The sequence below is a fragment of the Nerophis lumbriciformis genome, linkage group LG13 (assembly GCF_033978685.3).
Source record: "Nerophis lumbriciformis linkage group LG13, RoL_Nlum_v2.1, whole genome shotgun sequence".
In the NCBI taxonomy this organism is placed as follows: Eukaryota; Metazoa; Chordata; class Actinopteri; order Syngnathiformes; family Syngnathidae; genus Nerophis; species Nerophis lumbriciformis.
The window spans coordinates 11,942,714-11,959,377 of record NC_084560.2 but is presented as its reverse complement, the minus strand read 5'-3'; the positions used below and the strand labels follow the sequence as shown (position 1 = coordinate 11,959,377).

At 37.9% G+C, this 16,664-nt stretch overlaps 1 protein-coding gene and 1 long non-coding RNA gene across 5 annotated transcripts in view; one reads left to right on the top strand and one right to left on the bottom strand.

The window, feature by feature from the left end:
- Nucleotides 1–16,664, top strand: part of LOC133613858 (target of Nesh-SH3-like) — a 57,569-nt gene that overhangs the window by 22,307 nt on the left and 18,598 nt on the right. For all 4 annotated transcript variants that reach the window (XM_061971709.1, XM_061971708.1, XM_061971707.1 and 1 more), the window contains 4 exons: nucleotides 3,143–3,205; nucleotides 6,839–6,961; nucleotides 12,207–12,296; nucleotides 14,835–15,047. In XM_061971709.1, the coding sequence (XP_061827693.1) occupies nucleotides 3,143–3,205; nucleotides 6,839–6,961; nucleotides 12,207–12,296; nucleotides 14,835–15,047 (489 nt within the window). The remainder of the gene's footprint in view (nucleotides 1–3,142; nucleotides 3,206–6,838; nucleotides 6,962–12,206; nucleotides 12,297–14,834; nucleotides 15,048–16,664) is intronic.
- Nucleotides 1–16,664, bottom strand: part of LOC133613861 (uncharacterized) — a 33,352-nt gene that overhangs the window by 6,609 nt on the left and 10,079 nt on the right. The window contains exon 4 of the long non-coding RNA XR_009816505.1: nucleotides 5,604–5,720. This is a non-coding gene — a long non-coding RNA (uncharacterized lncRNA). The remainder of the gene's footprint in view (nucleotides 1–5,603; nucleotides 5,721–16,664) is intronic.

Here is a 16,664-nt window from a genome sequence, read left to right as displayed (position 1 = left end):
CTGACAAAAGACATGGCAAACTCTGACAAAAGACATTGGTTTATTTCTTTAGTCAAGAAAAGTAATAGACTCATTTCTTTTGTCAGGGGTTGTCATTTCTTCTGTTAATAAAAAAAAAAAAAAAAAGTCCCTGAAAACGCTGGTGCTCAGGAGGTGATGACCATTAATTATTGGCCAATAATTAAATGTGTGGTGCCCCCTATTTAGAAAAGACATGCCAACATACATATACTACTGACATTTTCAAAATTGCATAATCATTAGACAAATGGTCAGTGACTTATGGACTAGGGCTGCAAAAAATAATCGATTAATTCAATTATAAAAAGGCTTCGATTTATATTCTGTTGCTTCCATTATTTGTTTAATGAATGTAACTCTTAAAAATATATAGAATCTGTGCCCGGAACTTTGAATACATGAACATGGTTTCCGCACGGCCGCTGCAAAAGAGCACACATGAGGGCCGGGAATGTGGTGCGGCGAAGCAGAGAGTTTATTTTTATTAACGCACACATGTTTAAAGTGTAATTTCAATGTTGATGATGTGCATTTATTAGAAAAAAAGAAAGGTTATGAAAAGCAGGAAAACCTTTTGTTCCAACAATTTCAAACTAAATACACATTGAAGCTATAAAGTGCATTTTATCCGATTACTCGATTAATCAACCAAACTAAACGATAGATTATTCGATTACTAAATGAAGCCTTATGTAGTAAGAGAAGACATTTTGCTTAAAGGCAGTCATGTTTTAGGCACATTTGCTGGTCAGTCCCCTAAAGATGTGTAGCAAATTTTGCAGTAATTCTGCTTTAAAAAACAAACTTAAGTCACAGTGACTGTTTTGTAGAGCTCATTAAGCTGTGTGAGAAATTTCAGGTCAATTCTACTAATGAAAAATAATAGCACAGGTAACAGAATAGGGGTTCATGTCTTGACACATTAACACCCAAAAAACAAGCCATATGTGACACTGTTAAAAAACAACATTTGATGGCATCTCATATATGAAACATTAGCCTTCCTATTAGGTTTTTTTTTTAATCAAATACCCGTCCCTAGTTTGAGCATTTTTTATGCTAATAAAAGATTAGCCTGCTTAACATCGCTACGGATTCTGCCGATCCTGTTACATATAATTAAAGTTAGCCAATCCGGCGCTGGCAAGTAACGCAAACCACATCTGTAACACACATATTATTAACAATGCATGTCACGACTGGTGTGTATTTCTGTAAAAACCTTGATGGTTGCAGAGTAAGTTGCAAGGCTTTCTGGAACTAGCATTATTTTATGATAACAGTGGTCACCTTGATTTTCATAAAAACAATGTCAGAAATTTTAGTGGACTGTACAAAATCCGAGGCACCACAGTATTTTTAGCCAGCTTGTATAAAACACCCACTAATAAAACAGTGTTTATTGCCTATTTGAAAGACATGTAGCAGAACCGTCTAGCTGAGAAAACGGATCTAGAAAAGGCTATGAACAAATGTATTACATTCCTTTGGATCTTAGATAGTAGTATGACATTGCATTTTTCTTTGTGATAAGAGAATGACAAATGACCGAAAAGGAGTGCATTCTGGGGCCGTGAACCCTCAAATTGAGCAACTCCAATTAAGGAAGTGTGGAGACAAGACTCCCTTAAGGCTTCCTCACTCCCTGCTGCCTGATTTAGCAGAGATGTGCTTCAGCAATAATTCATGGGTTGGTTGCAAAGCGGTTTCCATTACAGGCCTTGCACTCGCTTTCGGTTACATTTGCCGCATCAATCAAAGTCACTGGTGACAACTTTGTTCTATTCTAGTCAGTCCATATCTGTGGATATGAGTCACTTTTTGAAAACTATTGACTCAACCTTTTTTTTTTAATTGTTAAAACATTTGTACCGCGTATTTGAGGTTTATATGGGCACTCTGTGGCAGCAGTTCTAGTCTGCCTGGCTTTGATGTGCTTTTATTGAGGGATGGGCATGTTGCTACTTTTCCTTGATCGACTCTGTGGGAAATTAATCGATTAATGTTCTGAACTTCAGTTTTAAGCTGCATATTACGCACCGACTTGAGTAACTTCATGAGAGCCAGCGTCCTCTGCAGTAAACATTTGTATTTTGCAGAAGAGGGCCACATTGTTGTCCAAAATGTGTAACACTGACACAAAATAACTAGACACAACATATGTCCACTGCAGAGAAGACTGGTTCTTAGGAGGATATAATCACTGTTATATCAGTTGTTGTCCATGCATTTTCAAATGTACAGTTTTACAAAAACAAAACTAGTAAATAAAAATATTACAGCAATTCACTTGCACTCCCTAATACAAAACAAGTTTTTTAGGTTTTAAATGTGTGGGAAAAGGACTAGTTCATCAAATAAAAACAGTAACATTTTTAGTTTTTAAAAGGGAAGTCTGGGTTTTTCTGCTTAGGCTGCTGCCTCTGAAACCCGACCTCGGCTAAGTGGAAGAAGATGGATGGATTTTGAATTTTTTTTGTTTAGGACATGTGGTCTAATAAATGTACGCATTTGTTAAGCACTGGACATGTATTACGAATATGTGCTCCTGATAACCCAGTCTCCACTGTAGTTGACATTTTATTTCGCTCTATTTTTTCTTGTCAAAGTTACACATTTCAGAAAAAATAGCCCTGTTATGCATGTCCACAAACGTCCATTGCGGAAGACGCTGGATCTCAGGAAGATATGTTGATTAGAATGTTTCCTACGTCCTCATAGCTGATGTCACACTTCTTCAGACAAACTATAGCTGAGATTACTCTCAGCTATAGTGACAAGCAGCAACCAACAGCACCGCTGTTGGTTAGTAGTGCACACCTTTTTACAAGCTGGACATAAATTCTTAATATTAATCGATTACGACGCCCATCCTCAACTTTTGTTGTTGCTTTTCTCATGAATTTTTTTTTTTTTTTAATGAGCGCTCTTCTTCTGCTAATCTTCAAATCCATCAGTGTGGCCTCCTTTCATTGTGATAGTACTATTTCCAACATTAACCACAAACCAATTCGTTTTCAGTTTCATCATCCTCCTTCTCTTCCACACTGCAGACCACCTGTTGCTCCGTATGTTGTTGTTTTTTAGAAGATTCTAAATGTGTGTCCGCTATTCTTTGCAGTTCTGCGCCCTTCTGTTCCCGTCAACAAGAGACCCAACCTGGTGGGAAAGCCTAATGACCACAGTGAGTGTGACACTATGCAATTAAACAATGCAGTAATATACGTTACTCCTTTGACTGGAGGGCACATTGACATCTATTTCCCAGGCTGCAATGCTTTTGTCATGCAAACAACACTCACTAAAGGGGCTTTTATTATACAGTGTAAGGTTGAGCGCCTGTGATTTGTTTACATATTTACATTTACTTATCAGAAACTTGAACATTTGTTTTTTGGGGTTTTAAAGCAAATTTAAACAAGCGCTAGTTTTAACATATTTGCCATTTTTATGTGTCATGCAACTGCAAAAATACGATAATTGATGTTATGGTGAGCAACAAAACCAACTTCAACAACAAAGACCTAAGCAGAGTCGCCGATGTGCCTCGCGGATCTCACTTTTTTTTTTACATCTTCAGTATTTTGTGTAAAAAGAAGTTAAAGGGGACCTTCCGTCCATCCATCCATCCATCCATTTTCTACCGCTTATGCCTCTCAGGGTCACAGTACGGCTGGAGCCTATCCTAGCTGCACTCGGACGGAAGGCAGGGTAAACCCAAGTCGCCATTATGATTTTAATGCACCTTTAAAACACTTCCTTGTGGTCGTGATAATATTTATTGGATATGCTTTGGTGTAAATTTTGCTACACAGTCCCTTTTTTTTTATGAGTCTTTCTGCAAGATGTTTGATTCTGAAGGCGTTCCCAGATTGCAAATGAAACCACCTCCCACCTTCTTTAAAATGCCCATAAAGGCACAATTTTAACATCTAACATCCCTTTTAAAAAGAAAAACAAACTTAGATAATAAATATTGTGTAAAAACAATACAATGCAGTACAAACAACTACAGTAATTTTATGAAGTTTATGACATGCTTCTCTGTCAAAAACACCATCAGCTACTTCTCTATATTTTCATGAATAAAAGTCAGCTGTTTAGAAGTTGTTTTAACATTCTCAGTTTGCGTTACACTCATTCTGTTTCAATATGGTTCAGACAAGCAGTGATACGCTCAAACTGCTTTGCTAAGTTGCGGACTTGCTCGTTGTTTTTGATGATTTTTTTAATTCAGTGAATTCCATCCAGTTAATCTTTTCAGCACTATCAACTAATAGCGGGGATGCTTGGAACTCTTATGTTTCTTGCAACTGAAATCATAACAATTAGCTAAGAGACTGCTCTTATCTCAAAACACTCTTGAGTTGAGGTATTAGGGCTGCATGAATTATAAGAAAAAAAACCTTAGTGCAATTTTTTTTCTCCAAAATTGCGATTGCAACTTTTAGATTTTCGACAAAAAAATGCCTAAAACTTGGAAAGTAACGGATCAAAGAAAACATGTGACTTTTAGACTGTCAATCAACATACTCTTGTCTGAACGTGCCACACAAACCAATACACAATATTTTACTTTAAAAAACATTTGGCTTTCTGCAGAGACTCAAAGTATTTATCTTCATCATGCTCTTAAACTGAAGACATAATCTATATAAACTATACATTGATTATAATGTACCGGTAATGTAATATAAAACAATGCAAGTAACCATTTATAAGGATACACACTTTTATTTGTCATAACTGTAGAATTGTTTACCATTGTACTGTAATTGGAAGGTAAATAACTTTGTTATACTAAATAAATAAACAAAAACAATAGTAAGGACTAATTTCTAAAGCACAATTCTAACATAAATAAATATTAATCATCTTAAAGTGCATTTTTTTAGTTTAAAAAACTACGTCGGGTTGACTTTTTCTGATCAAGGCATTCCCACTTGTTTGTCCGTGTTGAAGGACTCATATTGTCTATCCGGGTTGAAGCTGAAATATTACCACATGGGGACATTTGGCTCTGTAATCATATTCTTAATTTGTGTTACTTTGCAGAACTTTTTACTAACAAGTTGTGAGTAGGAAGCTGTCAGTACGCCTGTGTGTGTAAGCAAGCGGTCTCGCTCTCTGCCCACCGAAACAAAGATTGTGAATGACTGTAAAGTGGCCTCACTGCGTTCAATTAATTCTACTGTTAAATACACACTCAGGTTCTGAGAGCTTTGCACAAAGTGAAATGTCTTTTTCCCTGTTTGAAACAAAAGACGAACACACACCAGGCTCAACAATTCTGATTAGCAAATATGTCTCTCAAATGCCAGTGACAGTGGAGAACAAAAACCTGATTCTCTTGCGGTTATTTATTTGTTATTTATTGCACTAATTAAAACCCCAATGTCAATTAATCGTGCAGCCCCATAAGGTACCACTTTATAGATTCCTCCGGTCAGAACGTCAGGTACAACTGCACACTCGCCGATCAGTTCAGACTTGCATTAAAAAAAGCTGCACTGCATGTCAAACATCGGTGTTACTATGCGCATGCCAAGATTACTGTAGATTAAAATGGTACTTTTTCCTACCTTTTTTTTTGTTTCTTCAATGCCTGAAGCAGAGGTCCGCGGCTGAAAGTTTGACTTAATATCCAAATAAGAATGTCCGCCTCGCTCTGACGTCACGACGTAGCAAGACTGCAAAATCTGGCGAACAAAGGCATCCAAAATGCATTAACCTTTAATATGAGTATTCAACTTTGTAACATTTATAAGCCAGAAAAGACAACATTCATCATAGGTCCCCTTTAAGCACTGTTATTAGCAAAGTGTTAAAAATACTTCACACTTTCTAGTCTTTTCACTTGGAATAAAAGGTGATAGCTTCTTTACTGATGTTTCTTAATGTCCCTAAAACCCTAACGATTCAAAAGAGAGCGTTTGAGCCTCTTTTCTCACAACAGTGGAACAAACTTAGAATAGGTAAAGTGCTCATTAACAGGCTCTTAGGACAAATAATTATAAAAAATTCAATTTTGCATAATAAGAAAGTTGATTGGAAACACACAAAATTGGCTCAAGTGTGTGAATGTGAGTGTGAATGCTTGTCGGTCTATCTGTGTTGGCCCTGCGATGAAGTGGCAACTCGTCCAGAGTTTACCCCGCCTTCTGCCCGAATGCAGCTGGGATAGGCTCCAGCCCCCCAATATCATGAGAGGGACAAGCGGTAGTTAATGGATGGATGGAAAACCACTCCTTTTAAGTAGGTGTTGCAAAACATGCGCCCAAGAAGAACATATGTCACGGGCGATATGCCCAACTAAGTGGCTTTCAACTTTAGAACTTCCACTGTTTGCATGGTAAGACGCTTCCTGTTTATCAATCTTGAATGAATCAAAGCAATTCATGCCCCTCTATTATTCCCCCCAAAACCACACTGTTAAATTCTTTTCTTTTTCCTCTTTCACCACTATTTATTTCAGCTGTCTTTGACGTGTTAAGAGACCACAACACAAAAGGATTGCAATGACATGCACACAATGTGCACCCAAAAGCACAAAACCAAAGAACAAATTAATGATGATATTTTTGTCATATCCTGTTGTTTTTGCTTGTTGTTCTGTTGTCTCTTGTTAAGCACGTAAATGCTAAAGTGCATGGGTGGCAATTAGAGGACTTAAGTGGCGGACTCTCCCCCCTCCCCAACTTTTTAAGCAACGTCCCACATGTGATGTTTTAGCAGCCTGCAAGGACGGCGGCCAAAGCAGATGGAACACAACTGTGCATGAGTCACATGATACACTGACCTCCTCCTCCTCCCCCAGATAAACCCATGGACCTCAAACAAGGAGAGAAGGAGTCCATCCTGAAACCTTTCCCTATGGTCACGTCCAAGCCTAAGCAGGAGCGCAGACATCAGACCACCACCACTGCCCCGTTTTTAAACAGTAGGAAACCACACACACATCACAAAAAGCAATGCATGAAAGAGTCAAAACTTTTACAAATAAAGCATGATAAGTTTTAATTATTTAATTGTTTTTATTTTATATTTGTGTTTGCAGTGTTGTATGTCTGCACTGTGCCCAATGTAAATTCATGTAATACGTTTACACAAAATAAAACTTGTCATTAATTTGCAATTATATTGAATTTTACTCGTCCAAAGGATGGTACCATAGCATAAACAATAACACACCTTTTCAGTGTCTCTGTTGGTGTTATAAGAAAACTATTTGTTGAACACAATACATTATGGCCGTTAGCGAAGAAAAATCCATAAATTACCCGCACCGTTTTATAAGCGGCAGGGTGCAAAGCGTGGAAAAAAAGTAGCGGCTTATAGTCCGGACAAATGTTGGGTTGCCTGTGAAGTCACATCAGTTTTTCTTCTTTGCGGTTTAATTCACATGATGGTCAACCAGTTTAAGTGTAGCATTAAAACAATTGAAAGTGAGTCTTGAGTTGGAGCACAAAATACCGTATTGCTGTTCTGTTCTTAGGTGTTCCAATCGTACAAATAGAGAGATAGGAAAGAGCTTTCCTAGAGTCCCGAAATAAGTGGTTTATAAAAAGGTAATAAAGTCACGGAAAAAACAAAAGTGCTTCAAAAGAAATGGCTCTTAAAAATATCACTGTCATCATCTTGTCGAATACAATCGGACCATGCTTATGACAGCAGTGATCCCTTTGTAAAATGAACATTGGATTTGTGTGATAAACTTTCTGTGATGCAATCAAGTTTATCCTCTACTATATTAGTAGTGTTTGAGAGCAGAACTAAACGTAAAAAAAGGACAAGAGACTGCATTAGTTTGTGTTCTTTTGTGGTTGCTATGCCTAAATATAACTACAAAGACCTGGTTATGCAAATAAACTAACGTCATGTTAAGTCATAATAATAAATATTGTGATTGTTGATCCAATCCACCGCATTTCCATTGTCAATTTTCATAACATAAACTAAAAGCTTACTTTTTGTGCAGGAAAGCCAAGTGCTTTATTTGACACGGATGACAACATTATGACGTCTTTGGTGCTATTTGTTAGCACCAAGAAAATATCCTTAATAGTATTAATAAAGTAGATGAATAAATCTCTCATTGGCTCCACAGCATATACTGAATCTTGATATCGCTAGCAAACATTGCTAAACAACAGGGACATTTATAGCTAAATAATGAGACAAAATATAAACTCAACACCATAAAAACAACACCTAGTGTGTGTGTGTGTGACTATCGTTGGGACTTTAACTTTTTAACTTTAACTGCAGACATGAACTGTAGATGAGACTATCTGTCGCAGGAAATCAACTGCAAAAAAACGTATCCTTTTTCTCATTAGTGCCACGATCACAGCAGCACGGCACTCCTTATGTCAATCAAATACGTTAATTAGTGATGTACGAATAAATCCAACTTTGTCTTTCACAGATTAATATTTAATTTGTGGCCTCCAATCTTTTCTTCTCTAAATCCGTGTGAGTGTCAAATGAAGTGAGGTCGTAGCGTGCAGTAACGTCTTGACGATGATGAATGGTTAAATCTTTAAAAATATTTTTTCTTAAGCGTGTATAAATCCACTTGATCCAATATCTATTTATTTTTTAAATGTAAGATTGATTATATATTTGCCTCTTAAAATGTCAAAATACGCCCAAATCTGCACTAATGCAGGTAAATAAACAGTAGTCTTATGGGAAATGCCTCCAGATCACATGATTGCAACCCGGCAATACTGTACCTTAAAACTGAGTTTTAGATTAGATTTTTGTACATTTGGGGGGGGGGGCTGTGCAACGTTGGAAAGTTATTATATACAGTTTATTGTTTTAAGTAGAACAATATTTGGAGTGCATGAGAAAGTGGAAAAGAAGAGGTAGTAAATGAGTATGTTACAAAACACAGCAGCAACAGAAACAATGTTGTAATAGCGGTAAGGAGCACGAAACTGCTGAGTCAGCTTTAACAGCACGAATTAGTTCAATGTAAACCACAATGTCACACGCATGTGTCTCACACAAACAGCTGAGTAGCAATATTTTAGCGCATGCAGAGCTAGGTAAAGCTGCTACATGCTGACCACTCAAACTTAATATGCAGTTTAACAAAACTACATCAGGAGGTTGCCTACAGGAAGGAAGGAAGGAACTTTATTGTCATTGGACAAGTACAAGGAAATTTCATTTTCAGCATAAACCTGTTTAAGAGCAGACATGCATTGTACAGGGAAACAGAACAGAAATGCTGATTGGTCACCACTTACGGCACCCCGTAAAATGTGGGAAAAATATCTATACACATATACAGGTAAAAGCCAGTATAACCCGGGCGCGGCCACCGCTGCTGCCCACTGCTCCCCTCACCTCCCAGGGGGTGATCAAGGGTGATGGGTCAAATGCAGAGAATAATCTCGCCACACCTAGTGTGTGTGTGACAATCATTGGTACTTTAACTTTAACTTTTTTAAATTAGAATATTTTGAAAAACTTGATTTATTTCAGTAATTTCATTCAAAAGGTGTAACTTGTACATTATATTTATTCATTGCACACAGACTGATGCATTCAAATGTTTATTTCATTTAATTTTGATGATTTGAAGTGGCAACAAATGAAAATCCAAAATTCCGTGTGTCACAAAATTAGAATATTACTTAAGGCTAATACAAAAAAGGGATTTTTAGAAATGTTGGCCAACTGAAAAGTATGAAAATGAAAAATATGAGCATGTACAATACTCAATACTTGGTTGGAGCTTTTTTTGCCTCAATTACTGCGTTAATGCGGCGTGGCATGGAGTCGATGAGTTTCTGGCACTGCTCAGGTGTTATGAGAGCCCAGGTTGCTCTGATAGTGGCCTTCAACTCTTCTGCGTTTTTGGGTCTGGCATTCTGCATCTTCCTTTTCACAATACCCCACAGATTTTCTATGGGGCTAAGGTCAGGGGAGTTGACGGGCCAATTTAGAACAGAAATACCATGGTCCGTAAACCAGGCACGGGTAGATTTTGCGCTGTGTGCAGGCGCCAAGTCCTGTTGGAACTTGAAATCTCCATCTCCATAGAGCAGGTCAGCAGCAGGAAGCATGAAGTGCTCTAAAACTTGCTGGTAGACGGCTGCGTTGACCCTGGATCTCAGGAAACAGAGTGGACCGACACCAGCAGATGACATGGCACCCCAAACCATCACTGATGGTGGAAACTTTACACTAGACTTCAGGCAACGTGGATCCTGTGCCTCTCCTGTCTTCCTCCAGACTCTGGGACCTCGATTTCCAAAGGAAATGCAAAATTTGCATGGTTGGGTGATGGTTTGGGGTGCCATGTCATCTGCTGGTGTCGGTCCACTCTGTTTCCTGAGATCCAGGGTCAACGCAGCCGTCTACCAGCAAGTTTTAGAGCACTTCATGCTTCCTGCTGCTGACCTGCTCTATGGAGATGGTGATTTCAAGTATCAACAGGACTTGGCGCTTGCACACAGCGCAAAATCTACCCATGCCTGGTTTACGGACCATGGTATTTCTGTTCTAAATTGGCCCGCCAACTCCCCTGACCTTAGCCCCATAGAAAATCTGTGGGGTATTGTGAAAAGGAAGATGCAGAATGCCAGACCCAAAAATGCAGAAGAGTTGAAGGTCACTATCAGAGCAACCTGGGCTCTCATAACACCTGAGCAGTGCCAGAAACTCATCGACTCCATGCCACGCCGCATTAACGCAGTAATTGAGGCAAAAGGAGCTCCAACCAAGTATTGAGTATTGTACATGCTCATATTTTTCAGTTGGCCAACATTTCTAAAAATCCCTTTTTTGTATTAGCCTTAAGTAATATTCTAATTTTGTGACACACGGAATTTTGGATTTTCATTTGTTGCCACTTCAAATCATCAAAATTAAATTAAATAAACATTTGAATGCATCAGTCTGTGTGCAATGAATAAATATAATGTACAAGTTACACCTTTTGAATGCAATTACTGAAATAAATCAAGTTTTTCAAAATATTCTAATTTACTGGCTTTTACCTGTATATATATATATATATATATATATATATATATATATATATATAGATATAGATATAGAGAGAGAGAGAGAGAGAGAGAGAGAGAGAGAGAGAGAGAGAGAGAGAGAGAGAGAGAGAGAGAGAGAGAGAGAGATATATATATATATATATACATATATTTAATTAATATAATGGATACATAATGAATAAAATTGGATATTAAGAGTATCTGAAAGTTTGACTCCCAGTTTGTTTACATCCATGACATCCTCCTTAAAGTTTTGTAATCAATCAGAAATATCAAGCAGCTAAAATGCGCCAAACATGGATTAGTGTGGAGAGAGTACTTAGCATTTCTTCCATCATGCTTTTTAGTGGATTTAAATAGGCGTAATTTTGAATTTTTATCGTGCGTGGACGTTTTTTACAATATCCACAAAGTTCATTAAGCAGGTTGTGTTGCGTGTGACCGTGTGTTGACTTTGTGGTTTGGCTGCATTTTTTTGGCGCCATGAGCAGGGAAGGTTGTTTGGATTCGGTCATATGAGGAAATGCTGTGCTGTATATACTTCAACGCACAATTCATCATCATTGACCTGATTTACTCACGTTGTCAAGGTAGTGGCAAATTTGCAGAAATCAGATTGTCAGACGTTTAAAATTAAACAAAAAACATCCTGCTGGCCAGATTCCTTATTAAACTGAATAATGTATTGCGAGCCAAATTAAAGACGCCGGTGGGCCGTAGTTTAAACACACCTGGCCAAGAACCAAGAGAGGCCACAGCGGTTAATGCCAATGTTTTTCAAACCTAATCAAAGGCCACTTTTGTAGACCACACAAGGTTTTAATTGGAGCATTTCTGGTAATCATTTTGAGTATACATGCAATTGACTGTGTTTGTATTAGAACTGGGGGTTGTACAGGTGTGTGCCATTCTTAACAGATCTTCCACCTGGATAACATTAGCAGCGTGTATTGTACTGCAATCCAAGAAGGAACTCTTGAGTTTTGTGTTTGTAGAAAAGTGCAGATTTAAAGCCGTAGTGAATGCTGCAGCAGGTGTTGGGCTGACTAGTTGTTGACGCGGGCCAGGGCTATTAAAAAATACAATCCTGACAGAGCCTCCTGCCAGGGACTATTGCTGGCACACACCACACACAACTAACTCTTCTACCTTTTACAGGCAGCCGTTTTGACATCAATGAAAACTCCTCCATATTTAGGCCCCTGCCCGCGTCAGATGTGGACTTTATGGGCAAGAAGCGTTACGTGGGTAAGACAAACTATCTCAGTACATGGGCTCTGTTCACCCTTTGTTCCCTTTCCAAGCCTTATGTAAACACACTAAATGAAACTTAAATGCTAATTCGATGGAGTCCGCATCCGAATTAACTGGCAATCGAACAAATTGGTTTTGCCCCTTAGTGGCAAAATAGTGATGCAACTATAAGTAGCATGTAATTGGTGACTTTTATATTGAAGACATACCAAAAGTATACCAAATATGGGAATTGCCCGCCAAATTATCATAAACAATTTGCAGCTGTTATGGTGTGTACTACAAACCCCGTTTCCATATGAGTTGGGAAGTTGTGTTAGATGTAAATATAAACGGAATACAATGATTTGCAAATCATTTTCAACCCATATTCAGTTGAATATGCTACAAAGACAACATATTTGATGTTCAAACTGATAAACTTTTCTTTTTTTTTTCAAATAATCATTAACTTTAGGATTTGATGCCAGCAACACGTGACAAAGAAGTTAGGAAAGGTGGCAATAAATACTGATAAAGTTGAGGAAAGCTCATCGAACACTTATTTGGAACATCCCACAGGTGAACGGCAAATTGGGAGCAGGTGGGTGCCATGATTGGGTATAAAATTAGATTCCATGAAATGCTCAGTCATTCACAAACAAGGATGGGGCGAGGGTCACCACTTTGTCAACAAATGCGTGAGCAAATAGTTGAACAGTTTAAGAAAAACCTTTCTCAACCAGCTATTGCAAGGAATTTAGGGATTTCAACATCTACGGTCCGTAATATCATCAAAGGGTTCAGAGAATCTGGAGAAATCACTCCACGTAAGCAGCTAAGCCCGTGACCTTCGATCCCTCGGGCTGTACTGCATCAACAAGCGACATCAGTATCAGTGTATAAAGGATATCACCACATGGGCTCAGGAACACTTCAAAAACCCACTGTCAGTAACTACAGTTGGTCACTACATCTGTAAGTGCAAGTTAAAACTCTCCTATGCAAGGCGAAAACCGTTTATCAACAACACCCAGAAACGCCGTCTGCTTCGCTGGGCCTGAGCTCATCTAAGATGGACTGATACAAAGTAGAAAAGTGTTCTGTGGTCTGACGAGTCCACATTTCAAATAGTTTTTGGAAACTGTGGACGTCGTGTCCTCCGGACCAAAGAGGAAAAGAACTATCCGGATTGTTATAGGCGCAAAGTTGAAAAGCCAGCATCTGTGATGGTATGGGGGTGTATTAGTGCCCAAGACATGGGTAACTTACACATCTGTGAAGGCGCCATTAATGCTGAAAGGTACATACAGGTTTTGGAGCAACATATGTTGCCATCCAAGCAACGTTACCATGGACGCCCCTGCTTATTTCAGAAAGACAATGCCAAGCCACGTGTTACATCAACATGGCTTCATAGTAAAAGAGTGCGGATACTAGACTGGCCTGCCTGTAGTCCAGACCTGTCTCCCATTGAAAATGTGTGGCACATTATGAAGCCTAAAATACCACAACGGAGACCCCCGGACTGTTGAACACCTTAAGCTGTACATCAAGCAAGAATGGGAAAGAATTCCACCTGAGAAGCTTAAAAAATATGTCTCCTCAGTTCCCAAACGTTTACTGAGTGTTGTTAAAAGGAAAGGCCATGTAACACAGTGGTGAACATGCCCTTTCCCAACTACTTTGGCACGTGTTGCAGCCATGAAATTCTAAGTTAATTATTATTTGCAAAAAAAAAAAAAAAGTTTATGAGTTTGAACATCAAATATCTTGTCTTTGTAGTGCATTCAATTGAATATGGGTTGAAAAGGATTTGCAAATCATTGTATTCCGTTTATATTTACATCTAACACAATTTCCCAACTCATATGGAAACGGGGTTTGTATCATGGAGGACCAAATGGGTCAAAATCAAATAAATGCATCTTTAAATAATTACCTAAATGCATTGTTAATTAAATCATTAAATACATAATAATGAAATAATAAAACCAATAATTAAACTGTGAAATAACTATTTAAATCATGAATACAATCAATAATTAATTGCACGATTATATAATAAAAAGTAATTTTACAATAAATAATAATAATAGTAATAATAAAAACATTTATGTATTCAATCTCGATTATAAATAATTAATGACACATTAATGTAATTATTTGAATATTTACTTATTTTATTTTGTCCAATTTGGCCCTCCATGTACGTACTATTCCCTACCTTTTTTTGTTGTTGTTAAAAGTTAACAAAAACAATTGTGATGGGCAGATTGACAGCAAAACATTGATACTACAGATACTGGCGTCTATTCTCATATTACCATATTGAGGTGCCATGATCTAGTTTTAGCTATGCTATCTTGATAGGAAATATAATTGTTAAGAGTTACATAGTCTTAATGAAAATAGAACTCACCCAGTGACTATAAGATAAGGAACTGAACCAGGGATCAGAGAGAAAGTACTGTACAGACATGAAAGTAATATAGTGTAGTCCACTTGTTGTTTACATTGTTGACAGTATACTCCTACTGTACACCTCCACAGCTCCCCACGTCGTCTACAAAACAGACAAGAAGCCAGACGAGCCGTGCTCCATCACTTCTTCCCTGACTTACTTCCCCGACGAGGAGGAAGGCGGTGATCAGAATGTAACGGCACCCCCCCGCATACCGCCCTCCAACCTCACCGTGGTCACCGTTGAGGGGTGCCCTTCTTTTGTCATCCTCGACTGGCAGAAGTCCGACAACGAAACCAGAGGTACGGCGGGACTACATTGCATTAGGATGAGATACATTCTTTCTTTAAACCATTTGTTTATGAATAATGATATTAATAGATGTACATTTTTCAAAAGTTTATATTTTATTTTGAGTTTTTTAGATTAATGGATCTACATGTTTATAATGCAATTATATTAAGTTATTATATAAGTAGTAGGGCTGGGCGATTATATGATCGTGATCATTGATCGCGATTAATTCGAGTTCGATCACAGTAATCAGCTGTTAGCATATTTCCTCAATAAAACACGGCGGAAATGTGTGTTAGAAGTTACCGCACTAGTAAACAGTAAGGAAGTAACGATGCTCGGTATAATCCTGGACGGAACAATCCACCTTTATTGACCGTGATCCTGTGTGTGTCTGTGAATATGTGTGCATATACGTTTGTGTGTGGTTTTGTAAAACGGTTTGTGTCAGTGTGTGTGCGCGACCACCTGTTTCACCGCACGAAAATCAGATTCGTCATAACGTAATTAATGTTCAATCAGCGTTGTGTATCTTCCGCTTACACAACTGGAAGTGCAGCCCAGAATAACAAAATAAAGAAATATGACTAACACAAGAATAGAAGTTGAAACAACACTTAGAAGGAGCAGCGACTTTAGTGACAGACTTTAGTGTCACTATCTGCTGCCTGTCCCCATTCCTGTCCGAAATGGGGACTTGCAGGCACTCACATTAGTATCTATTAGTTCTGACTAGGAGAATAAACACACCCACTAATTTAATCAGAAAAAGGCATTTTTATATCTAAATATTTTTCAATCAGACTTTTTGTTTATGTGTCTGCAAAGATTAAACTCCTCTGATTTAACATGTACTAAACAACTCTGCATACTTTGTGTTCAAATAATTTTTGAGTTTGTGACTACAAAAATATTTTGTTCCTGAAATAATCGTTAAACTTGTTTTATTTGTTGGTACACATTATTTTACAGTATCTCAGATTCAAAATGCACTTTAATGTAATTGTATTCAAAATATGCTACAGTATTTGAGTTTAAAAAAACTCCACAATCTTGGTCACCGTTTGCCAAAGCACTGGTGAGAAGCACTGATGTATACAAGTAACTAAAGAGTACAAATAATAATTTACCATTTGAAAGTGATGTGATGTTTAGTCAATGTTCACTTGAAGTAAAAGTATTGTAGTATTCAGTACACCACTGATATGTTGTTTACTGCAGAATGCACTTTTGAATGACAAGCAAAATAACAAAAGAACTTTGAGAGGAAAAAACGTTTTCTTATCTCCAACAAAATGTACCGAAAAAGAAGCAAAACCGTGGCCCTAAAACCAGGTGCGGACCGAAGCGTGGGTTACCTGTACCTTTGCACCTCTCGTAAGCATAATTATAGATATGAACAACATGACAGTTGTTAGCTGTGAGCACATATTACCTCGATCAAATATGGCGGAAATGTCTTTTACAAGATACTGCAGTAGTAAACAGTGGTGATGAAACGGTACTCGCTATAATCCTGCACGGCAGAATCTGACTTGTATTTTTTTTATTGTGATATTAATCGAGTTCGGATGATATGAAAAAATTAATCGTGATAATTTTTTCTGCCATATCGCCCAGTACAT